Source organism: Myotis lucifugus, unplaced genomic scaffold, assembly GCF_000147115.1.
Source record: "Myotis lucifugus unplaced genomic scaffold, Myoluc2.0 scaffold_60, whole genome shotgun sequence".
NCBI classification, from domain to species: Eukaryota; Metazoa; Chordata; class Mammalia; order Chiroptera; family Vespertilionidae; genus Myotis; species Myotis lucifugus.
Genome location: NW_005871108.1, coordinates 3,103,953 through 3,131,226, shown reverse-complemented (window position 1 = coordinate 3,131,226; position 27,274 = coordinate 3,103,953). Strand labels below are relative to the sequence as shown.

The 27,274-nt window shown below is 43.7% G+C and overlaps 2 protein-coding genes across 3 annotated transcripts in view; both read right to left on the bottom strand.

The window, feature by feature from the left end:
- The window catches only part of EFCAB8 (EF-hand calcium binding domain 8), a 56,881-nt gene extending 45,701 nt beyond the window's left edge, over positions 1–11,180 (bottom strand). The window contains exons 1-3 of the mRNA XM_014456462.2: positions 11,115–11,180; positions 8,536–8,677; positions 2,241–2,359 (exon numbers count right to left, since the gene is read on the bottom strand). Of these exons, the coding sequence (XP_014311948.2) occupies positions 2,241–2,359; positions 8,536–8,677; positions 11,115–11,180 (327 nt within the window). The remainder of the gene's footprint in view (positions 1–2,240; positions 2,360–8,535; positions 8,678–11,114) is intronic.
- Positions 11,181–21,537: 10,357 nt separating this feature from the next.
- Positions 21,538–27,274, bottom strand: part of MAPRE1 (microtubule associated protein RP/EB family member 1) — a 28,155-nt gene continuing 22,418 nt past the window's right edge. Inside the window, exons 6-8 of one of the 2 annotated variants that reach the window (XR_002829462.1) lie at positions 26,630–26,687; positions 25,677–25,829; positions 21,538–23,269 (exon numbers count right to left, since the gene is read on the bottom strand). Coding sequence is in view for 1 of the 2 variants with exons in the window: in XM_006089403.2 (XP_006089465.1) it covers positions 23,213–23,269; positions 25,677–25,829 (210 nt within the window). In the remaining variant the exon portion in view is untranslated. The remainder of the gene's footprint in view (positions 23,270–25,676; positions 25,830–26,629; positions 26,688–27,274) is intronic. The other variant, XM_006089403.2, reaches the window with a different exon arrangement.

The following is a 27,274-nucleotide window of genomic DNA, read 5'->3' as shown; positions in this document are numbered from 1 at the left end:
GGGCAGGGGGAGGTCAATGGCAGAAAAAGGGAGACAATATGTACTCTATTTGTAATACTTGGAACTCTCTCTCTCTCTCTCTCTCTCTCTCTCTCTCTCTATATATATATATATATATATATATATATATATATATATCCCATTGTGTTTGATAGCAGAGAATGCTGAAAACGTGTTTATTACAGAATATTAAGGGAAATGAAAGCCAGAAGAAAATAAAAAGACCCAGAATGTACCCCTAAGCCAAGAAGGGTATGATAGAGTAGTTAATGGATGGGCTCTTTTTTTTTAATGTGAATTTTTTTAAATTGTTTTATTGCTTAAAGTATTACAAAGAGTATTATATATGTCTCCTTTTTTTTTTCTCCCCTTGACCTTCCCCTGGCCTCCCCTACCCCCCAGTGTCTTGTGTCCATTGGTTATGCTCGTATGCATGCATACAGGTCCTTCAGTTGATCTCTTACCCCATCCCCCAACCCTCCCCGGCCTTCCCACTGTAGTTTGACAGTCTGTTCGATGTTGCTCTGCCTCTGTATCTATTTTTGTTCATCAGTTTATAATGGTCTTAATTATCCATAACTGAGTGAGATCATGTGGTATTTTTCTTTCATTGACTGGCTTATTTCACTTAGCATAATGCTCTCCAGTTCCATCCATGCTGTTGCAAATTGTAAGAATTCCTTCTTTTTTACAGCAGCATAGTATTCCATCGTGTAGATGTACCAGTTTTCTAATCCATTCATCTGCTGATGGGCACTTAGGCTGTTTCCAGATCTTAGCTATGGTAAATTGTGCTGCTATGAACATAGGGGTGCATATATCCTTTGATTGGTGTTTCTGTTTTCTTGGGATATATTCCTAAGGGGAATCATTGGGTCAAATGGGAGTTCCATTATTAACTTTTTGAGGAAACTCCATACTGTCTTCCATAGTGGCTGCAACAGTCTGCATTCCCACCAGCAGTGCACAAGTGTTCCTTTTTCTCCACATCCTCTCCAGCACTTGTCGTTTGTTGATTTCTTGATGATATAGCCATTCTGACAGGTGTGAGGTGGTACCTCATTGTTGTTTTGATTTACATCTCTCGGATGATTAGTGACTTTGAGCATGTTTTCATATGTCTCTTGGCTTTCTGAATGTCCTCTTTTGAAAAGTGTCTATTTAGGTCCTTTGCCCATTTTTTGATTGGATTGTTTATCTTCCTTTTGTTAAGTTGTATGAGTTCCCTATAAATGTTGGAGATTAAACCCTTATCAGTGATAACATTGGCAAATATATTCTCCCATGTAGTGGGCTTTCTTGTTGTTTTGTTGATGGTTTCTTTTGCTGTGCAGAAGCTTTTTATTTTGATGTAGTCCCATTTGTTTATTTTTTCTTTAGTTTCCAATGCCCTAGGAGCTGTATCAGTGAAGAAATTGCTTCAGCATATGTCTGAGATTTTGTTGCTTTTGGATTCCTCTAGTTGGATGGGCTCCTGAGACAAACTCCCTGGGCCTGGGACAGGCTCACCTGCTAACTAGCTCTGTAACCCTGGGCAAGGTTCTTAACTTCTCTGTGCCTCAGTTTCCCAGCCTGTCAAGTGGAAGTCAACAACAGCACCTACCCCATGGGATTCCTGTGAGGTTTAAGGAAAACAAGGCATAAAATACTTAGCACAATGCCCAGTGTAAATGCTAGTTATCACTGTCATCATCATGACATCAATGACAGACTTTTTTTTTATACCTTTCTGTATTCTGTATTCTTGATGCTGTACAGTATTTGCTTATTGTAGAAGTGTTAGAATCAGAAAAAAACAAAAGCATGAGTAATAACATACTCTAAAACCCTGACATTTTTGGATTTAACAGCCACAGGCTTGCCTGATCTTGAGTGAGCGTAAAGGGCCATGAGATGGTTGTGGCACTGGCTGAAATCCCCCGAGCCGAACGCGGGACTGGTGAGCTGCTCACTGCTGTGCAGGCAGTTCACCTCAGGCAGAGACCACTGACATTCGTCATACGCTCTCCTGAATCCCAGGAGGGGAATGAGCTGTGATAAGCCCCCAAAAGTCTCAGGAGGGCCCCCCTGAGGACTCTGAGGGTTCCCTCCATCCAGCATGCATCCCAGAATCCACAGGAGGCTTTCTAATGTTGTGGCTGCCCCCATCTTCAACCCTCCATGTGCTTCACTGACCCGCCAAGCCCTGTGCCCTCCCAGCCTCCCTCTGGCGACCGAGGCAGCAGGGCTGCCCTCCTCACCCAGGTGATTAAGCCAGTGCCGTCTGTGTCCATCTTCAAAAACAGCGCCTCTAGCATATCATCTGACACATTGCTCAGATTGTTCCTCATGGCTTTAATGAAAGCCATCTTGTCCAGGGCTTCAAAAGAGAGAGGAAAGAATATTGTCTACTTTATCACAACCCACCATTGACCACAGCGTTTTTAGGTGTCTGGGTGCTGAGGGGGGACACAGAGCGGATCACATTTGCCAGGTTATCTGTTGCAATGCCTGTTCAACATTCAATCACCCCACAAATACTGGCTGCACACCTTCCATGCAATAGCACTATGTTGGCCCCACTGCTGTGGGGGGTTGGGGGGGGGGAGCGTGTACTACAAAAGATCAGATATCATTACTCAACAAATAAGACTGACCAGGCATCAAGACAAAGAAAACTGAAGAAGAAGAAAAAAAAACTAAGGGGAAAAAAAAATTGCAACAATGAGACATGAATTCAAAAATATAGAGGCAAAGGTGAAGTGCATCTTTTAAAGGCAATTAAAACACAAACTTGGCTGGAGGGAAAGATGGGGAGAGGAAAGGAGAGAGAAGGGATGAAATATCTCCTGTGCTGGGTCTTGTGGTTCTAAGTTTCTCTGTCTACAAGTAAGTCGATAACCTCTGTCTAGATTTTTGAAAATAATTGTTCATCAATTTATAATGGGGTCCAGGGCCCCTCCTGACTTGAGTCACCCTTCCTAAAACATGCCCTGCCTAAAGTATTTGTAACGTGCTTCTAAAATCCTCTCCAGCCCTGGCCGGTGTGGCTCAGCTGGTTGGAGCATCATCCTCTGCACCAAAAAGTTGAGGGTTTAATTCCCAGTCCAGGCACATACCTGAGCTGTGGGTTGGATCCTGTGTTGGGACATGTACAGAACAACCAATCAATGTTCTCTCAAATCTCTCTCTCTCTCTCTCTCTCTCTCTCTCTCTCTCTCTCTCTCTCTCTCCTCTCCTCCCTCTCTCCCTCTCCTTTCCCCTCTCTCTAAAATCAATATGCTTAACCTCAGATGAAGATTTTTTTAAAGTAAACAAATAACAAATAAAACCCCTCCAAGTATTTGGAGTCCTTGCCATGGTCTGAAGGCCGTGCATCATCCTGCTTCCTTCATCCTCACCTCCCACGGGGGTTCCCTGCTTTCTCTGGTCCAGCAATTAAGTCCCCCGCACTATTTCTAAAACCACTGAGCATACTCCCACCTGAGGGCCTTTGCACTGTCTGGCTCCCCCACCCAGGGAAGCCTTTCTGGAGACTAAGGAGGCCCCCGACCCCCACACCCGGCTGTCCTGTCCTCCTGACATTCCTCATCACCACTCCAGCCCGTGAGCTCCAGGACAGCAGGGCTAAGCCTGTCCCCCCATGACTGTGTCCCCCGAGGCTTCTGTCAGCACTAGGATGTGATGGCAATGACACTGGGTGCCAGTCTCATCTGTGTTTATGCCTACTGACCACCAAATGAGAGGGGCTTGTGAGGGAACTCGGGCAGAGGTGAGGTCGACGCCCAAGGTCACACAGCTGGGAAGTGGTGGAGCCGAGACTGAGCCCAGCAATCTGGCGCCAGAGGTCTGCTTTCACCCCACTCTATGCTCCTCAGCAATCGTGCTACAGCCACGCTTGGTACTGTTATTGCTGCACTGAGGACAAATGGAAGCTTGGACAAAACATGCCCTGCCTAAAGAAGGATCCATTGTATTCATCTGAAGCTGGAGCCAAGAGGCTCATGCATTTTGAGTGGCACCTCCCAGTCATTCCGTGTACAACATGGACATCAGATGACCGACCACGAGCAGCAGCCTTCCCCTGGGGACAGAGCTGGAGTCAGCGCGCCTTTGTGCAGCGTTTAATGAAAACACTCCTCCTGAGAGCGCCCCAGGGATCCCGTCTTTTCACAGTGTTTTGGAAACCGTAGACACTGTTCTCGGCCATATTATTTTAATATACTTCTTCTCATAAACAATCTACCAAATTTTTGAGAAAACAAGAGAGCAGACACAAAGGTATTTTAGAAAGGAAATGTACACTGTGGGGGCAGGCAAGACCCTGGCTCATCACCTCTGAAAGGACGCACTCACCATCTCGTCCCAAATGGTTAATTAAAGGCTCTCAAAGCTTCAATGTGACAATATCACTTCCCTGGGGAGGGGGCACTACTAGGATCAGGCAGGCAGGAACTTTCGGGGGAGGGGGCCCCTGACTTGTGCCAGCCCACTCGTGAGCCACCAATGACCTCTAACCAACCATACCTGACAATGCCCTTGTCTTGGGGCCTCCCGCCTCCCTGGGCAGCTCCGCCTCCTCCGGGCTCTGTTGCCGGCCCTGCCCTGTCACCCTGTGTCTGCCTCTTCTCATCACTGGCCTTTTTGATTTGCCACTTAAAGCTCTCTTGAGTGACCTCATCTATTCACCCATCTCTCCATCTCTAGAGAGGATTTCTCTCCCATGTCCCTAACTCTATTTCCAAGTCCCCCTGGTCCCTCCAGCTCAATGTTTTAAATCCAACTTACCTTTATCACAAAATGTGCTCCCCTTTCCTGTGTTTGCCTCCTTTGCTAGTGGTGTCACTTCCCCCAAGTCACCCAGGCTGAAAACCCTCCTAACTCCTCATAAGAATCCTATGACCCTAGAATGGAGGCACTGTCTTCCTCCCATCACACAGGTAAGGACACAGAGGGACTGAGCAGTTCAGGGACCTGCCTGAGGACACACAGTGGCGCAGCAGGGATTGAAAACGAAGCCTTCCCTCCTCTCTGTCATAATCTCCACTCCCCTCTTACAGCCAAGCCCTCCCATAGCCACCCAACCTCCTCAAACAAGGCTACATGTGTCACCTCCCCGTCAGGCCCACTGCTGGGGTCCAGGGCCCCTCCTGACTTGAGTCACCTTCCATGACCCCTTTCCTCCCTACCTTGCCCAAGGACATCCCTTCTCCCTCTAGCACAGCAGCCCTCCTGCACCTCTCTTCTGCCTTTGCCTTCCTAGAACTGCCCTCCTCTCCATGTCCTGGGAAACTTCTACTCCACCTTCCCAGGCAGGTTTCTAGCCATACACACTTCCATTCCCAAGTGCCTCCCAACACCCCACCCGACCTCCACCCCTTTCTCTTCCTCTCTTTGTAATGACTGTTTTTAAAAATAAATGCTATGTGCCCAGCCGGCGTGGCTCACTGGTTGAGCATTCACTTATGAACCAGAAGGTCATGGTTCAATTCCTGGTCAGGGCACATGCCCGGGTTGCGGGCTCGATCCCCAGTGTGGGGCGCGCAGGAGGCAGCCAATCGATGATTCTCTCTCATCATAGATGTTTCTCTCTCTCCCTCTCCCTTCCTCTCTGAAATCAATAAAAATATATTTTTTTAATGCTATATGAAAACTATTTAAGGAAAAAATGTTGTTTCCTAACCTCCCCCTGCCCTCTGGGGGAAATGAGCACGTGCTCACAGACAGTCCCAGAGCGCAATCACAGACCGGCCCCTGCGCTGCCTGGTCCCCTCTTCCTTCACTTACTCTGGCATCTGGGGTGCTACGCATGGTGTGGGTGCCCAAGAAAGCACAGGCTTTGGTGTCAGAGGCTCCGGGCATGTGAGAGGTTTGGGCATGTGAGCAAAGAAAGGCCCAGACTCCTCACATAGACAGCCAGGACACTACCGCCAGCTGTGCAGGGCCCTCATGAGAATAAAATCTGACAGGGCTTTACAACCCCGGAGACTGTCCTAACGCTGATTTTTATCATGCCTGGCAAAATGTCTGCTGGGGACCCTGTGCCACTGACATCCACCCAGGAGCGCCTGCACAGAAGGTAAGGGCCACACGGGGTCCAAGCAGGGAGCTGCAGACTGTCGCTCAGTGCTAATCCCTCAACCCCTGAGCAGCCTGCAGGCTCCCCAGGCATGGGGTGCTGGGGCTGTGGGTACATGGACACTTTCAAAGCCTCCAAAAGATGGGTTAGCACTCCTCTTAAAGAACCACAGACCCACCTACCTCAAAGACCTCGGTTCAACCAACAGAAAAACTAAGGCTGGGAAGGGAACTTGCAGAACAGCGAGGAGAGCCCTGTCCTCTCCCCGCTCCACCGAGGCAGGCAGAGCTGGTCAGGGCTCCCATGAAAAGGCATCGAGAGTCCATGCCAGAATCCATCTGTTTTAAAGACTTTTAAAGGAGGAAAGCTATCCTATTTTCCTTTACCCTATACATCAGCTAAAGGTGAATTTTCCTCTCTTCCATTTAAAACCATGACCATTTTTTTAAAAATGAAGAGCCTCTCAATTACATTGATATGAAAAGATTACCAAGACATAGTAAGTAAAAGGCAAGAGGGGAAACTTTGGTAAAAATTATTTTTTGAAAAAGCAAGGAACAGGCAATTGTGGGGATCCTTTTATAATGTATACCAGTATCAAATCCTCACAGTGTACACTTTAAATGTATTATAGTTTTATTTGTCAATTATACCTCAATAAAGCTATAAAAAATAGCAAGTAGAATTATGGGGAGTAGGCTCCCACGGCACATTTTAAAAGGGGGAAGCAACTATACCCACTTCTGTACTTGTCCAGCAGAGGGAGACATTTCTCTGTATAACAAAAAGGTATCATGGGAAAGTGCATTTTGAATCTTGAACTGCATGACTATATTACCTATTCAAAACCAACACAATCAAAATCGTGGCCAAAGTTGGCGCTGTCGGGGTCCTCCAAGACACAGGTGGCAACTCCTGGCTGCCAAGCACGAGCAGGAAAGAACTCCAATTAGGAATCATCTCATCTTCAGGTCAGACACAAATGGTCCCTCTCCAGACTCACTTTCCTTATTTGTAAACAAGATTTGTTATCCTTTCCTGCCCACATTACAGTGTGGCTGTAAAACTCAAAAGAAATTGATGGGTTGAGTAGACAGGGCCCTAGCACTGATGTTCATAGTTCAGTGGATATAAATGCCTTTAAGTATTCCTACTATTTAACTTTATGTGTATAATCCCAAGGGGGAAAATCAAGGTGTAGAGAGAAAACATTTGATACACAAAGGATGTTTTTCACAATGTTATTAAACTCAATAAACCTAAATGTCCAAATATAAAGGAAGGGATTGGTCAACCAGTAGAACACTTGCATTTATTGGTTATGATGGCTTGGAAGACCACATGGCAGTATGAAAACGCCTTTAAAGGGTATCAACATTAAGAGAAAGAGAAGGGTCTGGAATTACATACATAGTACAATTACAGACATGTAAGGACACACATAGCCATATGTGTAAGAGGCCCCATGAGGTCCGCCTCCTAGTGTTCATGCCTCCCTGCAATCCCCTTCCCTTGAGTGTGGTGGGACCTGTGGCTCACTTCTAACCAATATGGCAAAGGTGATGGGATGTACAGGACCACGTGTACATGATTACATTACCATGAGATAAGACTGTAGCACCCATCTTGGCGGAGTTTCTATCTCCCTAGCTGGCTTGAGCCTTTAAATCAGCCATGTTGGAGAATCCCACATGGCCAGGAACTGTAGGCACCTTTAGAAGTTGAAGGCAGCTTCCAGCCAAGAAACAGAAGCCCTGAGTCCTGCAGCTGCAAGGAACTGGATTCTGCCAACAACCTAAATGAGCTCAGAAGTGGATCCTTCCCCAGTCAAACCCCAGATGACACCACAACCCCAGCTAACACCTTCATTGCATGGTAGTGAGACCTTGAGCAGAGGATCCAACTAAGCTATGTCTAGACCAGGGGTGGGCAAACTTTTTGACTCGAGGGCCACAATGGGTTCTTAAACTGGACCAGAGGGCCGGAACAAAAGCATGGATGGAGTGTTTGTGTGAACTAATATAAATTCAAAGTAAACATCATTACATAAAAGGGTACGGTCTTTTTTTTTTAGTTTTATTCATTTCAAACGGGCCGGATCCGGCCCGTGGGCCGTAGTTTGCCCACGGCTGGGATAGACTCTTAACTCACTAAAAGTGTGAGATAATAAATGTGGTCATTTAAGTCAGTAAGTTTGTGGGAATACTGTTACACAGCAATACGTAATAAGCCATACATATAAAATTTTTTGAAAAAATATATACCAAAGTGCTGACAGTAGTTACATTTAGGTATTTGGATTAGGGATTTTTTTTTTCTATATCCCAAGTAGCCTCCAATATGCTTACAATACTTATTTAACAATAAAGGAGACACTGGATGCAGAAATGTTTGTCAAATCTGAATATCCAAACACCACAGGTACTGGGTCCCCCCTGTGCAAAAGCCAGGAGACTACACCCACCATGCAGCTTTACCTCCAGTCGAGTTTATGTTGTCCTCAAATATTTTCTCAATCTTGCCCAGGTGTAGCTCTGTAAACGGCTGAGACTCGTCTTGTATGGTGGACGTCTGGCTAAAGGTGACGGATGACGATGGGAATCTACCTAGGGTGGATGACTGGAACAAATATTACTATAAGAACCAGGGACTAAGAAGGTTGATTTCCTGCCCTGAACATTTTTAAGCACATCTGATTAAAAGAGAGAACCTTGCCCTAGCCGGTTTGGCTCAGTAGATAGAGCCTCAGCCTGTGGACCAAAGGGTCCCAGGTTCAATTCTGGTCAAGGGCACATACCTTGGTTGCAGGCTCCTCCCTGGCCCAGGCCCTGGTTGGGGCTCATACAAGAGGCAACCAATCGATGTGTTTCTCTCACTGATGTTTCTGTCTTTCCCTCTCTCTCCCACTCTCCCTAAAAATCAATGGAAAAATATCCTCAGGTGAGGATTAATGAGAGAGAGAGAAAGAGAGAGAGAGAGAGCCAGCCAGCCTTTGGGAAAGGACAGAGCATGTAGTGTTATGGCATGTTACTAACTGACCACTTTCAGACCTAGGAAGACCAAGAAAGATCTAGCCTGCTTCTCCTGACTTTGGCAAATTCCTCTTTTACAGATTCCCCTACTGAGGCTCAGCGAGTTTAGCAGACGTGCCAAGGTCCCACCTTACACATAACAGGACTCTGATTTATAAGGTGCTTCAGTTCAGTAACTATATTGTTTCAAATCTTCAGTTGTCAGAATTCAAGCCCCCAAGAAATCCAGCTCTATGTTCCCCAGACAATTTGGTTCTGACTAGCCCAGACAGTTCATGTGCACACACGTGGAAGCTCATGTAGTCCTCTCCCTCCATCAGGGACTCACAGCTTCCTCCTCCTCCTCCTCACCTCCCACATCCCCCTAAAAGCCTTCCCCACCCCTGCATCCCTCAACAATCAACAATGCTGCCTCTCTTTAGCTCCTACTCTGATACTTGGCACAATGCTTCAGGTTACTAAAGGCTCAGATTCTCAAAGTCTGCCTCCCCTAAGACTGCAGGTGTGGACTATGACATGATAACCACTGAGTGCTGCTCACTGAGACGTGCTGCTTTGGGCTTTTTCGGTCAAGAAAACTTTAGTGGAGGTTGGATTATTCACTCTCCCAACCCCAACCCCACCAACCAAGCAAAATGCTCATCTCCTGTAAACTTCCATCCATTCCCTCAATATCTACACACATTTGTTGAGTGTGGACACTCAAGTGAAGAGTGTGGAGACCTGCCTTCATGGGCCAGGCAGATAAACTAGTTAATCTCTCACCGGCCATGCAGGCCTGCAGATTAGAAATCTGAGCACCATCTTTGGCTCTTCCCTCTTCCTCCTACGCATTCTTACTGCCCCTCATATTAGTTCTTACTACGATCCATCTCCTACATCTAAATCCTCCTCGCATGATATCCCTGCCCCAACCTGCACCCTGGCCTTTTGCTGGAACAAGTACAGTGGCTTCCACTCACTGGGACCAGAATTTGGCTTTCCCTATCAATCCACCTCCCAACACTGGCACCTATCATCTTTCTGGAAGGCAAATCTGATCAGCTCTAACATCTTCCAGGCTACTCCCACCACCTCCAACTACTGCGTGTGGCATTCAAAACCCTTTGCAATGCAGCCCTGACCTACCTTTCTAGTTTCAATGCACACACCATGGTCCAGGCACAGCAAGGGCTCTCCAACATCCCCACACAGCAAGCATGCCACTTTTACGTACACTGTTCCTTCTATGTATTACTGACCATCTCGCCCAGAGGTGAACTCCTACCCATTCTTCACAGTCTGGCTCAAACGGCACCTCCTCCAAGGAGTCACCACTGCCACCTCTGTACTCCTAAACTTTGTTCATATCTGCCATGCATGTGTTATACTAATGCACGTGTCCATACGTGTAGACAGCATGGGCTAGAATTCTGCTTGGCTCCCTACCTCAGAGCAAATTATCTTGGGCATATTACATCACTTCTATGAGCCACAAGTGTCTTCATCGGCAAAAGAGATCCACAATACCCACTTTGCAGGGTTGTGGTAAAATTTAAACAACATCTGAACACATGCAAAGGCCCAGCAAACTGCAGTCACACAATAAATGATGGCTCCTGTTATTACTCCTCTCATAGTGAGCAAGGGCATATTTATCTTAATTTAATCTATACTAATTATCTCTATAATTCCCCAGCCCCAAGTTCATAAGAGATACTAAATACTTATCTAGCTTGATAGTAATTTGTACAGCCCATCGCACCATTATCACAACTGGGCTGAAGAAAATTAAGTCTAGTCCATGGAGAGGCTGCCATTGGGTAGCCTCAGATTTGCTGCATTTGGCCCATGCAGTGCTTTAAAAAGGAAGAACCAGCCTGCCTTAGCACACACTTCAGTTTCCTATCTGGCTTTGTAAATATCTGAGTTTGCAACCCCTGGTGAGAGACTGATAACCGATATAGACTTCTATTCTATGCCTATGAGTGATGTCTGGGTGGCGCTGGAATACCCCCTCCCGTCACCAACTCCAGTTTTCTTACCTCTTCAGGTTGAAGACTCTCTAAGTTCTCGAAAGATTCTGATGTTAACCTAGAATTGGGAATCATAGTCACTTTAAGTCCAGTCTTTGTAAGGACCCTGTGGGAGGCTGACCTAGCTGGGTCACAGAAAGGGGGAAAAGAAGTCAGGGTTAAGGCAGGAGGGTGGCCCATGGACACCCCAGCACGCATTTGATGAGCATCCCTTTTCCCATAGGGCAGTGGTTCTCAACCTTCCTAATGCCGCGACCCTTTCATACAGTTCCTCATGTTGTGGAGACCCCCAATTTCATTGGTACAAATTGAACACAATTAAAGCATAGTGATTAATCACAAAAACAATATGTAATTATATATGTGTTTTCCGATGGTCTTAGGCGACCCCTGTGAAAGGGTCATTCAATCCCCAAAGGGGTCGCGACCCACAGGTTGAGAACCGTTGCCATAGGGGCCTCTCCAGCAGGAAACTTTTCCAAGTTTACACCTGAGTTTCCTTTCCCTGATGAAAAGTTGTCCTTCTGAAGCCCTGGGGCTTCTCAAGTTACTCTACTCCTAGCTTACAGCCAGGGGCTTCCTAAAAGGGTCATCCTTTTCACAGACTTAGGAAGCCATGAGGTGACCCAACTACAATTGATTAGGAAAGTAAGGCCCAGGGACAGGCCTGTGTCCAAAGGGTCAAAGACATGCACCAGAGGGGAAGCAGGAGGGCCCAACTGTCCACTTCCTACACCTCCCCCAACACTGCCCTCTGATGCCCTCAGAGACAGGACTTCTTTGGGAGAAGTGACAGAACCCTCCTCACAGTAGCAAAGGGTCAGGGGAGAATGCGTAGAGGTCTGTTCCCTGCAGCTCTGCTCTGAGAACATAAATGACATGTTTCCACTGGATCAGTGGCACCTCCATGGAAGATGGGAGCCGGTGAGTTCACCTCTTTAGCAAGTCCCACCAGCAGGAACGGAGAGGGTACTCTAGGATGGCAGGGGAATGGCCAGGAAGGACTCAAGCCCCACACATGCTCAGTAGAGCAAATGAGCCAGCTTGGCAAAGGGCTCCTGGGGGAGGGAAGGAGAGGGGAAGAAGAGTGGGAGAGAAGAGAAAAATGGAAGTACAATGTAGCACTTTAAATTACCTTGCCAGGGAGGCTGAATAGGATGAAGGGCAATTATGAACATGAGAGAGAGAGAGAGAGAGACAGACAGACAGACAGACAGACACTGGCCAGCAGAGCCCTAACCTAACAGTGTCTTGGCAGCAGCTGAGATGTAAGGACCAAAGGAGAGAGATGAGCCAAAGGAAAGGAGATTTGGAAGCCAAATCTCAGGGTAACTGAGGGAAATGCCAGAAACATTTCTAGAAAAGGGAGCAAAGAGGGAAAGTAGCCTGATGCGTGTTATGCTGAACTGTCCAATTAGAAATAAAAAAACAAATACCTGGAAATAACACTTGAGGGGTGGCTACATTTAGGAGACAGAAAAAGGAGAAACACAGACAAGACAGGATGAGTCAGCGAGGAGGATGGGATGCTTCAAAGTGGGCCAAGATAAGAAAACGAAAAGGCCACTGAACATGGCCGTTAAAGGTCCCCAGTAAAAAAAGGCTGCAGAAGTGGATTTCTGCACCCACTGCTGTTAAGCATATGTGTGCAGGCACAAGCACAGAGACCCCGCCCAGGAAATTATGCTCCGTGTGTAATGGCAATTATTTCTGGCAGGTGAGATTACAAAGGACTTCTAAATCTCTATTTTTTTAATTCAGAAAAGGTCCACAGCAATCTTTAAAATCTATTTCAATGGTGGGTGGCGATGTAAATTACTAACCTGTGAAAGACCATTGTACAAGAGTGATTGCTGCAGCACTGTTCATAGTGGTAAAAAACAGAGTGAACGGCTCTCAGAAGAGGGATGTCTGAAAAATCAGCACACCTGAACTCAGATCCTCACCCAAGCACTCAAAAGGAGGAGCTGCCTCAAAACGGATGCACTAGGAAGCAGGCACCCACAGACCCTGGAATCAGGTTCAAGGACATTTGGGTAGAAAATACCAGTACATAGAGCAGAGGGGGAGGGGAGCCTCTGGATGGCCATATCCTCTTGGCCCCATGGGCTCTGTCACAGGTGGAGAGGGGTGTGGCAACCCACAGCCTTCTTGTCTGGGTCTAAGAGAGGGACTGTACCGTCAATATGTTCCAAGTCATGAGTAGAGAGAAAAGCATGAAAGGACACACACTAGGTATTGACATGGGTTATAGGGAGTTGGGGGCTAATGTGGCAAAAGGTGGGAAAGAATAAAGGAATACAAAGAAGTCTGCATTAACGAAAGGCACATGTATCCTCACATTTACATAAAGCAGGAAAGCATGGGTACGTTTGAAGAAAATAAGCACGTTTTGTTTTGCTTTAAAGTCTTGACAATTCAAGTAACATCACCAACGAGAGAGCAGAAGGCCTCGGCATGCCTCCTGGGCCCATCGCTGACAGGTGGTATTACCGACAAACACGCCTAACCTGAATCAAGTCTGGAGAAATCTGGAGAAATGAGACAAACCGAAACTGCAGGCCATTCTACAAAATAACTGGGTTTTACTCTAAAAATGTCAGTGTCGTGAAAAACAAAGAAAGGCTAAGGAACTGTTCCAGATTAAAGGTGACTAAAGAGAGCCAACAACTAAAGGCAATGACCCGAAATGGATCCCAGACTGAGGGAGGGGATGGAAGGGGGGACTCTAAAGGCTAGAGGGGTCAATGGGGATAAAAAGGGGACATATGTAATAGTTTCAACAATAAAATAAAATAAAATAAACCTCTAAGGGCCATTAGGACCATTGGTGACAGCTGGAAGCGAGCTCCACATTCTCAGATATTACTGAATTAACATTCCCTGCTTTTGACTGTTGTGCTGTGGTTATAAGGGAACGTCCCTGCTGTTAGGAAATAATATACTTGAGCATTTCAGGGTAAAGGGGCAGTGTCTAATTTATTCCCAAATGGTTCAACAAACATATATAATGACAAAGCATGCATGGCAAAATGTTCACAATTAGCCACTATGGGCAAAGAGTTCTTTACACCAACCATTCTTACACTATTTAGAAAATGCTAATTATTTCAAAACTAAAAATTTTTTAGAAAAATGTGTTTAATCAAAAGAGAGGGAACGCTATGTTCGTGGACTGAGGCAACCAATGGAAAAACATATTGGTGGAGGGCAACAGAGATACCCAAGAGATAATAAGGAAAAGAATAAGAAGCAGAGAGAAGTAGTCCTCCGATACTGGCAAGAAGGAAACTTCAGATATAGAATTAAATTTCTATTTAGAATAGAGAACGAGTAAGATCAGGAAAGCCAGACCCATGGGCCTAAACCTATTTCCTAAAGTTTACCAGCTCTGGGGCAGGAGCCAGGAACTGTACAAACCTGGACACAGGAGTGGAGCTTGAACAGCCACTAACACCACACACTAGGGATGGAAGGAGAATAACTGGGTTGCTGAATCATTGGTTTTTAAGAATCTGTAGAGGCAGATGACTTAAGGCCAAAGACAGGTAAAGAGATGCTCTCCTGTTCAGCCGTTGATCTCAGGCAAACGTATGTTAGGGCCCAGGTGTCCAATCTTTTAGAAATTACTTTATCCCCAAACTCTCACTCACCCAATATGATCTCCCCAGCCAATGTCAAAAGACACATCTGACAGAGGTTTACTGGCTTTCCCCTTCCATCTCGAGAAAGACATCTTGGCAGCTGTCCCTGTATCCAAAGTAGCTCCTCTCTGAGGTTGCCGTGGAACTCCGGAGGCTTCCACCTAACTGCAGAGTCAGCTGGCCACACTGAGAACCAGGAAAGGAGACAGAATTCCACGTGCAGAACACAAAATGGAACAACAGAATCCAACCCACAAACCATAACAACGCAGCCATTTTCATCCAATTTGAGACATTCTTTTTATTGATGAAATTGAACTTACAGCAGACAGTGACAGGAGCTACAGCACACATCGCCAGGACAAGTATGAATACAAAACGTCCCACAGGACAAATACAGCACAGAATGCCCACCTCTCATGGAAAACGCGGAAATGCCAGGGAGCCTTGTGATAAAGCAGGTTCACCAAAACCAGAAGGCCAATTGGCCCCACAGTTCGTACAGGAAAGGGCACAGCAGCTCTCTTCACATGTCCTCTGTGTGAGTGCCAATTCTTTGAAAAGAAGGCTACAAGGGCACTGTATGTGAGATGGGGTCCTACAAATGCAGGCTTCAGAGCAGGCCTGGACTTGGTGCAGCATTATTCACTCGGTCCATGGCACAATACAGCAGGATAGGTTGGCCAACAGCAAATCTTTTGGGGAATTTCAACCAGGGACATGGAGTCTGGACTTAAAGATATCCAGCTAAATCGCATTTCATAGTGACCTACATGTTACTGACATGTAACTGACCACCACACAAGACATTCCCCAGACCTATACCACAAAGGAGAACACCAACAGATAGAAAAAATTTCTGCTCCCATTTCATCAATAAAGATTTTGTCACATTGTAGAACATTAAAAGTAGAGTGGTTCAATGAAATGTCATAAAAGATACAGGTCTTTTAAACCAGTTTTACTAAACGAGGTCTTAATAAGCTAGGAGTGTTTATTTTTTTAAAAACAAGGCTCACAGGTCCTACATTTGACTGTCACCAGTGTGGTGTGTTTTTTTGGCTCAGTGCTTTCATCTCCAATACAATGTTATCATTTCTACTTACAGAAGTTCCTGCATTTGTCAATATTTTTATACAGGCTAAACATGCTAAATTCTGTCATAATAAATATACTTTTCCTTCCCTGGCAAGAAACATGAGAAAAAAAGGAGAAATATTAAGATGCATTCTTTTAGGTAAGGAAAAGTTCAGGATACCCCCACCTAAAAAGAATGTAAATTTAAAAAAAATTGGAGGGGAGGGCATTTGGAAGAAAAAAAATCTCCCAGATAAACCTCTGCACAAAAGTTAATTCTGAAAAAAAAGTTCCAAGTCCCACTTGAGACTAGTTCAGGCATCAACTGCCAATCCCAAGGAGATTCTGATCCCTAAGAGTGGAGATGGGCGCTGCCAGAGGGACAGCTGTACCCGCCTTAAGTCATCTGCCCCTACAGTTTCTTACAAAGCAATTATCCAGCAAACCAATCATTCTCCTTCCATCCCTAGCGTGTGGTGCCAGGCCTACAGGGAGGCAGATAGTTACCTGCTCCAGGGAAGGCACCTCCACTCCACTCAGCAGCAATGCCAATGTCCTCTCCAACTTTACCACTGGGGGTTTTAAAACATTAATACCTGTATCCTAATATACAATTATATGTTAATTATTCCTCAATAAAGTTTAAAAAACAAACTTATAGCCTCAACTTTTATATAATTTTTAAAAATTTGTAATATACAACTTGGTTTGCTAAATAGTTTGTAAGAATTTGTAGGGGCAGATGACTTAAGGCCAAAGGCAGGTAAAGCTGTCCTAGAAATGGGTAGGAGGTGCTCTCCTGTGCAGACTTCGATCTCAGGCAAACATGTTAGCCAAGAACAGAGGCTTTTTCCTTTTCAAACACAAACAAGATTGATTTCAAAATGCTGTAATTCAAGAAAAAAGGCAGATTCTCAATGTGGCTACTTACCTATCTCCTCCCCCCCAAAAAAGAAAGAAAAGTACTTCTTAAAGATGGGGTGGGCGGGGACAGAGTTAAAAATTCTTGGGAATTTTTTTAAAATAATTATTTCATTCAACATTGAATTATTATTTCGTTTCTCATCCATTAAAAATTAATGGGTAGGGAGGTGCATACTCAGGGACAGTTCGGGACAGCCTATAAACTATCTGTAGTAAAACACACAAACAGTTTATCCCATTTTCCAAGCAGCATTTAAAATATCAAAGTAAAAACAAGTCATATATAATTACACATGGTTAATTCTCACACTATTTTTGTAGAAAAACATATAAAATACTCCCACCCCCCAAAAAAATGGCAATATCAGGTTAGAAACCTTTAGAATGCTAAAATCCAGACGACCTTGAGGTATGCTTAAAATCACCAGTACTACTTCAAAATATATAAACGGGCCCCTTTAGGAGAAATATAAATAGCAACATGATAAAACAACTGTGAAGCAAGCAAGAGAGGAAAGAAATCTGAAGGTCACTCAAGCTTAAACTAGGATGAACCATGACAGACCGGGGTACAATACATCTAGATTCTTGCACTAAACAGCGATTAGAGATGGATGTATTGGCAAAGCTCTCCCTGCAGTCTGCTGCGGCCTGCAGAAGGAAAGCCAAACATATTTGATGAACCACTTGTTACTTCTGTCAAAGCCTCTTCTTTTAGAGTCAAAACTTTTATTAAAACACCAAAGCTATACATTTTACAATTTCACTGTCAATGAGAATTTTTTCAAAATATCTCATGTAAAATGTATTTAGCTGATGCTGAGAAACACTGACCTTTGAGCCTAATTGTCCCTCAACTGATGAAATTGGCCTCCAGAGGCAACAGTTGCCAGAACTGGGCACTCCCGACGCTTTCCTGGTCTAGTATCCTATTGGCTTCTATAGACCTAAGTAACTTTTTCTGGCTCAGAAGGGATGAAAGAGGCGCCCTTCTCGCTCTCTGAGCCAATGAAAAGCCGTGTTCTGCAGACCAGGAATACACGACCTGGAAGAGGACACTGTCTCAACTCCCGGTCCTTGGCCTCCTGACTATAAACGTCTCCCTCATTCATTTTGGTAAAGTTCAGAGAAGGGCTCTAGCCACAAGCTCCCATTATATATTCTGTCTACGCACTTGTATGCTCATTTAACCTTGGACTTGACTTGTCTACACTACAAGTTGTGAATCATTCCTTAAGACTGAATCTTAGAAACTCAACTCTGTTCCCAGAGGAAACTAGTAAAAGCCATAAAGCCGGCTTTGTTAAGACTTTCCCTGATGGACTGAATCTCACCTACCAGCTTCCCAAATCTCATTCTACCACCAAAACTGAAAGTTAAAGACATCAGTAAATAGAACAAATTACTCCTCCTCCTCTTCCTCATACCCATGTCCATCCTATCCACCCCAGTAGTAATTCCTGCAGACTGTGAAAACCACTCCAAGTAAACCAGGAAAGAGTTACGGGATTTTTTTATTTTTTTTTTTTGAGGTAAGACATAGAATTCCAAACTGCTGACAGATCACTTTGCAATTTTAAATCTCTCTTGATACAAAGTTCTCTAGACTTTGGTGGCTAACCTGGTTTGCTTTCAAATGGTCACAGGTCAAAGATTTGCCTCTCCTCACCTGCAAAAATATGTCTGTGAAGGCTTTCTTTTTTTAAAATATATTTTCATTGATTTCAGAGAGGAAGGGAGAGGGAGAGAAACATCAGTGATGAGAGAGAATCATCGATCGGCTGCTTCCTGCATGCCCCATACTGGGGATCGAGCCTGCATATGCCCTTGACCAGAATTGAACCAGGATCCCTTCAGTCCGCATGCCAACACTCTATCCATTGAGCCAAACTAGCTAGGGCTGTGAAGGTTTTCATCTTACATTTCAGAACCTCGGAGCCTTCAATAAAAAGAAAATACAGATTATTTAAATTTTAACATATATATGTATGATTTACGATCCTGAATTGAGGGGCCTAGAAATCCGACTCTATGCTAGACCTGCTTACCTAGATAACCAAAATAACGAAGCTATCTGACTAGAGCCTCAACAAAAAGTTTCTATGCTCCAAGAACTAAGGTAACATTACTTTCCAATTCAGATTAAGCCAAAAGGGAAACAGATCTTCACAAGTTATAACTGTGCAACAATCTGGCTTAAGTCTTCGGGTTAATGGTTCTATCTATAGTTAAGTTCAATGTGAAAGTACGGAAACCCACCCTGGGTTTTCTTTCAGGCAAGGACTCTGCATTCTCAGGTATATCCTCACAGGTGAAAACTATAAGAAAAAATACCAAGCATCAGAAATAAATATGAACTCATCTGGTTTAAATTTTTATAAATGGAAAGTATGAATTCAAAAGTATGACATATTGCCTTAGCCAGTGTGGCTCAGTGGATAGAGCATCAGCCTGCAGACTGAAGGGAACCCGGTTCAATTCGGTCAAGGGCACATGCCTGGGTTGCAGGCTCAATCCCCAGTCGGGGGCGTGCAGGAGGCAGCCAATAATGATTCTTTTTCAGCATTGATGTTTCTATCTCTCTCTCTTCCTTCCCCTCTGAAATCAGTAAAAATATATTCTAAAAAAAAAGTATGACCTAGTCACTTGAAATCAATAGCAACAGTGTCAGACCGGCAAAATGACTGGTCATTCACAAACACTGACGACAGGCTCAGGTTCAGCTTGCTTCAAAGCAATTACTCCCACTCTCTGTTAACAGCAGTCAGATTTAGGTCACCCACATACTCGCAAGTTAATCTGATAAAGTTGACCAGACTTAATTCCTAGGTTTTATTTGTGGACTATAGTAAACTATGGTGGACATCACAAAAAGAGTTCCTCATTCATCTTAAAAACAATCCTAAAAGAAAAACTTCTCTCTTCTCTTTGGTTGTAGCAAAAGAAAATGCTTCCTTTCAAACACAGTATTATATTCTTAAAGAAAATACAATTTTTTTAATCCATGAATCTTCATTTAAAAAAAAATGGCTGAGTGTGTTCCAGGGGTGGGCAAACTTTTTGACTCGAGGGCCACAATGGGTTCTTAACTGGACCGGAGGGCCGGAACAAAAGCATGGATGGAGTGTTTGTGTGAACTAATATAAATTCAAAGTAAACATCATTACATAAAAGGGTACGGTCTTTTTTTTTTTTTCAGTTTTATTCATTTCAAACGGGACGGATCCAGCCCGCGGCCCGTAGTTTGCCCACGGCTGGTTTAGACCCTGATCTCACTTGGAAAAAACGGTGAAAATCATAGTCTGAAAGTGAAAGGAGTGAGGCTCATCAATACCACCAAGCTGAAAAAGAAACACTGAAAGATCCTACTACTTATTTTACAAATACTCAAAGCCTATCTTAAGGAATCCTGACTTTTCAGGACACAAAACCCTGCCCTAAGCTTTTCTGATCTAGAAACAGAATTTCAGATTGGATCTGAAGAACCCATGCAGGGCCATCTAATGTCATAGTTGCTGTCAGCTCATTCTGATCCCAACAAGCACCCAGTGAGGGAAGCACTTCAGCATCATCATCCCTGTTTTGCAGGTCAGAACAAGAAGAGAGATCAATTAGCTCGAAAGTCACAAAGCTAGGAGCAACCTCGAAGGACTAATCCCCTTGCCTGCCCACCCCTGCCAGAATTAGACTTTAACTTGCAGGTATGTATGTAAGGACAAAGTACAGGTCTGAGGACTACATCAAGCCCAGGTCACCTGAGGTACATAGTAAAAGGCAGATTTTCAATCTCCTGACTTGAAATTTCTGGGGATAGACTGTAGAAATATGTTGTCAATCAAGTTCCCCAGGTGATCCTGAAGACCATCAGTTTGAGGACCACCAGCATGAGTGAATCCTAAATCCAAGCCAGAAAACCCATTTGTTTACTTATCCTCCATGCACCACAGAACTTGCCAAGCAAACCAAGCAGCTTATTCAAATTTACTGTACCAGTGACCTGAGTTAGTCACATTAAAAGAATTTATGTGCCTCAGCCTAAAGAGCCAGGTCAACGGACTTAGGTCAAAGGTACAGTTTCAGCTTCACTCTTTCCAAGCTAACTTCTCAGTTGACATTACCCAACAGTATCTTCACAAACTCCATGCACTCCTGGAGGTATCTTCTTTTACATTAACACCATTAACTTCTAGAGGAAGTAATGTGGGTATAACCCTAGTCAAAATCATCAAGTTGGGTTTACAAAGCATCCAAATTGTGGCAGGTACTCTAAAGATCATACAAAAAAACTGCCCTCTACCCATTTAAGTTGTTATTTCATATTGAAAATGGGAGCAAGTCTCCTTTTGAATTCATTTCTTACAGGAGAGAATTTTAAAAAGGAGAAAAAAATGGTGAAAATTTTCATGTTTATTTTCTAGATTAAGATTGTGCTCCCGGCCTCTGAAACATACTTTCAAGAAAAAGGGAGGGGGAAAGTATCTCCCTATTGTCCTGCTGTATATCTCAGGAGGAAATAGCCTAAAAAGGTTATTTTCACAGGAGCTTGGCCAATCCTTGGACTTCTGGAAGACCTCTCATAGTATTATGAGAATTTACAACAGCTGGAGGCTGAGAAATTTAATAGGAAGAATAGAGGGGAAGAAAGGAATAGGCTGAGAAATAAGCACATTTGAAAAACAGTAAAAGATTTTTAAAAGATCAATACTAATTTAAGAAAGAAGTATCAGTACCTTATCATTTGAACCTAAAAGAACATACCAGGGCAAGACAAATTTCAGAAGACATGACACTCTTGAAATACAGAATTTTATTTAGAAACTGCTTAAAAGTAGAAAAAAAAAAAAAACCCTGTCAAGAAAGACCAGGTGGAAAATGAGTTCCCAATAAAATGGAATTTTAGGGCAACAAAAGTCTAAAGGCCACAAAAGAGAAATAGCACCACTGTTATTTGAACAATGGCTAGTTACTTGCATTTTTGGCATTGTTAATCACTGAATCTGGGTTTCTCTCTGAATTTCACACAGAGCATGCACTACACAACAATTTATTATAAAATACCTGCTTTCTACACACATTTTAGGACAAACTACCACCATCAACAAATCAATACAATTACATCAGGGGCTGAACAAGCTCAGTAGTGGGTGACACACATTTTGCAGAATTCTGCCAAACAAAGGAACTGAATAGAAGGTAGGCAAAGCAAATGAGGGGTGTTAAGGAATGAAATAGTTTAAATATTAATAATTAATTCAGACATGGTACTGTATTTTCTGCAAAAGAAAATTAACATTTAGTAACACGCTAACGAATTTTATCTCCAAAGAGATTAGTGCACTGGCAAAGTATTCTGATAACAGTGGAGGGCTGTGGACAGCAGGTACCAAAAACACCCAGCCTTGCAGATCTCAAGGTAGCGATGGCCTTCACTGATCACTCCCTTTGTCAGAAGTCCAAAAAGAACTTGCAGCATGATCACCTGCCTGCTGAACTTTCACTCTAAGCAGTAAACTTTAAGGAGCCAAAGAGGAGTCCCCAGTGGGCAAGGGATGCAGAAAAACATGCTAAATGTAAACTTAAAAGACAGCAAAATGGGACACAAACCCCCATTCAAATCCCAGAGATGTGGGCAAGTCCCCAAAGTAGTTGTTAGATTTTAAAACTGAACACACCTCATTTCCCAAAGACACAATACACAGAAATTTCAGGGGTAATGGAAAAATCATCAGAGAAATGCTCAATGAATATCAAGCTATTCAACTCAAATATCTCAGGGTTGAAACATACCCTCTATTCATTCAGCCAACAATGCCTCTTGCAGAGATGCAATTGGTCAAGGACACCAAATGGCTTTAGAGAGCAACTTTTTAAATTTTCCTTCTGGCCAAGGTTAGGCCTATGAAGATTCAAGCAGCTCTGCAAGGCCTGTGAACAGCAAGTTCTAAAGGTTCCAAGTTCTGGCCCTTCCTTCCCAGACACAAGGGCAACACACAAACTCTCCTATCAGGTTACATTTTATATTTTGAAATATGCAAACGTAATTTAAATACTCTTAAGGCATTCATTTATTAAAACGTTCTCTGCCAAGATTTCACATTAGCTTAAAATTAAAATCAGTCTTTACATTTCACTACTGAGGTATCCACCTCAGCGTATCACATAAAAACACCTTCTCCAGCAATCAGTGTTACCAGCATCCATATGGTGAGCCCATGGTCAGCCTCTTTGTTCCCTAAGTGAACCAACTAGATGTTAATACTGCTCTGCTACAAGGTAAAAGCTCCTAACTCAAACTTATTGAAAAAAGAGTGAAACTTCTGCAAAGTGCACTTTAAGAAGAGGTACTTTTTGCTTATGGAAAGAAACCAGTGAGTCCTCTAAAAATAATAAAAGGGAGTATTTTACAGTTAAGCACATGATTTGGAGTGAAGAATTCGGATGTTGCTCTGCTGGTCCAAGCTGTTAATACTCTTCTTGTTCCTCCTGTGGGCCCCCTTCATCAGGTATCACAAAGCCTTCCTAAAATAGGAAAATAAGAGGGAAAGCTATTACTCAACAGTGAATGATCAGCTTCTAATGTGGGTTCACTTTCCTCAAATTTAGAGTCCTGCCTCTACCACACACTTGGTGTTTAATGGCATAAGGCCAGGGTACCCCTATTTTATTCCTTAGGCAGAGGAATCACATCTCACAAAATACAAACACTGAGCACAATCAAATGGTAATGGACGTGTATACATTGGCTTGATTATAGTGATGATTTCACATCATCAAGTTGTACTTAAATATGTGCAGTTCATTATGTCAATTCTACTTCAATAAGATTCTTTAAAAAAAAAGTTAGCCCAGCTGGTGTGTCTCAGTGGTTGTCAACCCAGGTCATGGTTGATTCCTGGTCAGGGCACATGCCTGGTTATGGGATTGATCCCCAGTAGGGGGGGGGGGGTGTGCAGGAGGCAGCCGATTGGGGTGTGCAGGAGGCAGCTGACCTGTGATTCTCTCTCATGATTGATGCTTCTATCTCTCTCTATCTCTCTCTCTCTCTCTCTCTCTCTCTCTCTCTCTCTCTCTCCTCCTCTCCCTTCTTCTTTGTGAAATCAATTTTAAAAAAAACAAGTTACCCTCAACAATCCCTAAGGTCACCATAAATTTCAGTTCTACCATCTCCTCTCAATAAACTGCCTACACTATAGGCAGCTTTTCCTTTATGCATTCCTTTGACAGCATTTAGGAACCATGCCTGCTATTTAGGAGTGTTGTGGGTGTTGTGTTTACACATAAACATGTCTGACCCAACACTAGTATCATGGGAAATCAGATTTGGGGCTCCCAACTCATACCAGCTATAGGGTATTCTGGCATATACTAATAGCTACATTAACATAAAAATTACACTTCCCTTCAACCATCATCTTTTTTTTTTTAACAAATCTCTATGGCTGAATTTACTTAAGATATGACTCAAGTAAAATAATACTCAAAAAATAAATAAATACTCAGACTAGAACAAGAATCCCTATATCCTCATCATCTTTGTTTTTGTTATCTGGCACAGAGCAAGCCTGAAATAAGAATTTATTTAACAAATTATTCACTTTTCAGTCATTTTAATCCCTCAAATTTACTTGATATGGTTGGAGAACAGTATTTTTTTTTTAACATATTTTATTGATTCTTCACAGAGGAAGGGAGAGAGATAGAGAGCTAGAAACATCGATGAGAGAGAAACATCGATCAGCCGCCTCCTGCACATCTCCCACTGGGGATGTGTCCGCAACCCAAGTACATGCCCCCGACCGGAATCGAACCCGGGACCCTTCAGTCCGCAGGCCGACGCTCTATCCACTGAGCCAAACCGGTTTCGGCTGGAGAACAGTATTAATAACAGCATGTACCTTATATCTGTATACTACATATATACTACAAAGTACTTAGACATATACTATAGGCCTTGCTAGGAATGCAGAAAAAATATAATATAGCCACTAAACAGTGGATACAGCAAGATACCAAATCCTAAATCGAGGAAAAATCAGTCTTCCCTGGTCAGCTAATGTAATGATTAATATCAGCAGATTCAGCCAGACAACATAGCTCAGTGGTTGAGCGTAGACCTATGAACCAGGAGGTCATGGTTCAATTCCCAGTCGGGGCACATGCCCGGGTTGTGGGCTCGATCCCCAGTGGGGGCCGTACCGGAGTTGAGCAATTATTCTCATCATTGATGTTTCTATCTCTCTTTCCCTCTCCCTTCCTCTCTGAAATCAATAAAAATGTATTAAAAAATATATACATATCAATATATATATATATATACACAGATACACACACACACACACACATATATAGATAGATACACACACACACACACACACACACACACACATAATCAGCAGATTTGGCTGTGTAAACACATGGATTCCCAATAAATCTGACCACAAAGCACTTTAAATGGGAATCAGACACACTCTTAGGAGGGAGGAGCAAAGGTACACTCTGACAGCTGTGGGCAGCACATAAAAAAGGAGCCATGTGCCTGGTTCTCCAGAGCATGCGAGGGGCCCTGATAAAATGGAGGCAACAACTCAGGCTGAGGGTTCTAGGCTGCAGGGTGTGGAGAGGGGATGGTGCAGCATGATCATTTTGTGGCACTCATCACCTATCAGTAGCCACAAACTACAGAAGCAGGGCAAACCAGCCACCTACTTCTTCCTATTCCTGCCTCAGGGGCTCACAGACCTCAAGGCAAAGGCCGAAGCTGGCAGAAGTGCCCTCTGGCTGACTTTGAAGAGTCAAAGATGAAGTCCTTTGTGAATGCTATGCTGGAACTCGACAAGCATCAGCACTGAGTTTGCCAAAACCAACCAGATAAAATTCATTTTCTCTTAGGTGGCAAAATGGCAAATATCCTCATGTCAAAACGTACATCTGTGGCATAGAGAATGTCCACAATCCTCTGCAATACAGGGTTGTTTTCCCCTTCGTTCTCCTGGCAAATCAATTCAATGTTCCTTAGCTTTCCAAAGTAGAAATCTCTTTCTTTCTCCAAGTCTTCGACAGTAAGTTTCAATACGTTGACCTGCACAAGACATTAAAAAGGGTGAGAAACTTGGCATTCATGTACCAATAACATATCAGACAAACATCTAACCCAAAAGGAGATACGGTCTTTCATCAAATTCTCTAACATGGACAAAAACCCATTTTAGTTTAGTATCAATTTTCTCCAGCCCCAGATAAATAACATGGGCTGGCCCTAGCCAGTTTGGCTCAGTGGATAGAGCGTTGGCCTGTAAAATGAAAGGTCCCAGATTTGATTCCGGTCAAGGGCACATGCCCGGGTTGTGGGCTCGATCCCCAGTGGGGGACTTGCAGGAGGCAGCCGATCAATGATTCTCTCTCATCATGGATGTTTCTATCTCTCTCTCTTCCTTCCTCTCTGAAATAAATAAAAATATATTTAAAATAAATAAATAACATGGGCTTGTTCATGGCCACCTTAAATATAATAATTCTCACAAAAGGGCAGACAACGCCATGAACATTCAAGAACTTCTAAGGGATTGAGAAAAGATCCAGGAGCCTGACACAAACATAGAAGCAAAATCCAGCCCAGCAGGACTCGATCATAAATTGAGTCCTTACCATTGGTCCATCAAGTTCATATATTTTTGCATGTGGAAGTCAATGGAAACAGAGGGTCTGGTCCAGGGGACAGGGTAGAAATGGCAAGCCAGGAGGTTCCAGTTAAAGATGACTAATACTAGCCAAAGACAGCTAGGACTGAGGGAGGTCTGGGCACAGAAAACTCAATGGTTTTTCCCTTCCACTCCTCCAGTATATTGGGGGAAGCGGGAGGAGGGGGGGGGGATCCTTAACTCAGAAGAGAAACATCTTCTGTGGAGAATGTCCAGGCACCTGTCTGTCTCTGAAGAGTCTGAAAAGGGAGAGAAGACAGCAGAGGTAGGGAACAGACCCCACCACATTCCACTGCTAGATCCCTCCATTGAGCATCTCATCTGCTCACCATACAAGCAGCAGGAGCTTCTAGGAGCTCCACTGAGGGGCTCTCATTTCCACAAAGGGACAATAAAGAAATAAATCTCAGTGCTTAGGCCAGGACTCTTAACTAGCCAAGAGTAATAAAAGTTGTAACAATTCTCCCGGTCCTTTATGTATTTTAAGCATGGTGCATCTTCATTCCAGTATATTTGAATCTATGACATGTGAATTCACTTTAACTCTCACTAAATGTAAATTACAAGGCATAACATGCAGCATAAAATCCTCATGGAACTTATAGGCTAGGGGCACATGGAAAACCAAGCCAGGAAATCAAAGGTAAAGCAGATGAGAACAATTTGGGTAGCAGGGAGTCTGAGAGCCAGAAGGCACTATAGAAATCTAGTCTGACCTCATAGCTGCAAACACTGTGAACAGCTGATCTAGCTTCCCTACAGCCTGATGAAGAAGCCAGACACAACCAGAGGGATCATTACTGCCCCTGTCTAGTTTCCCCTTCAT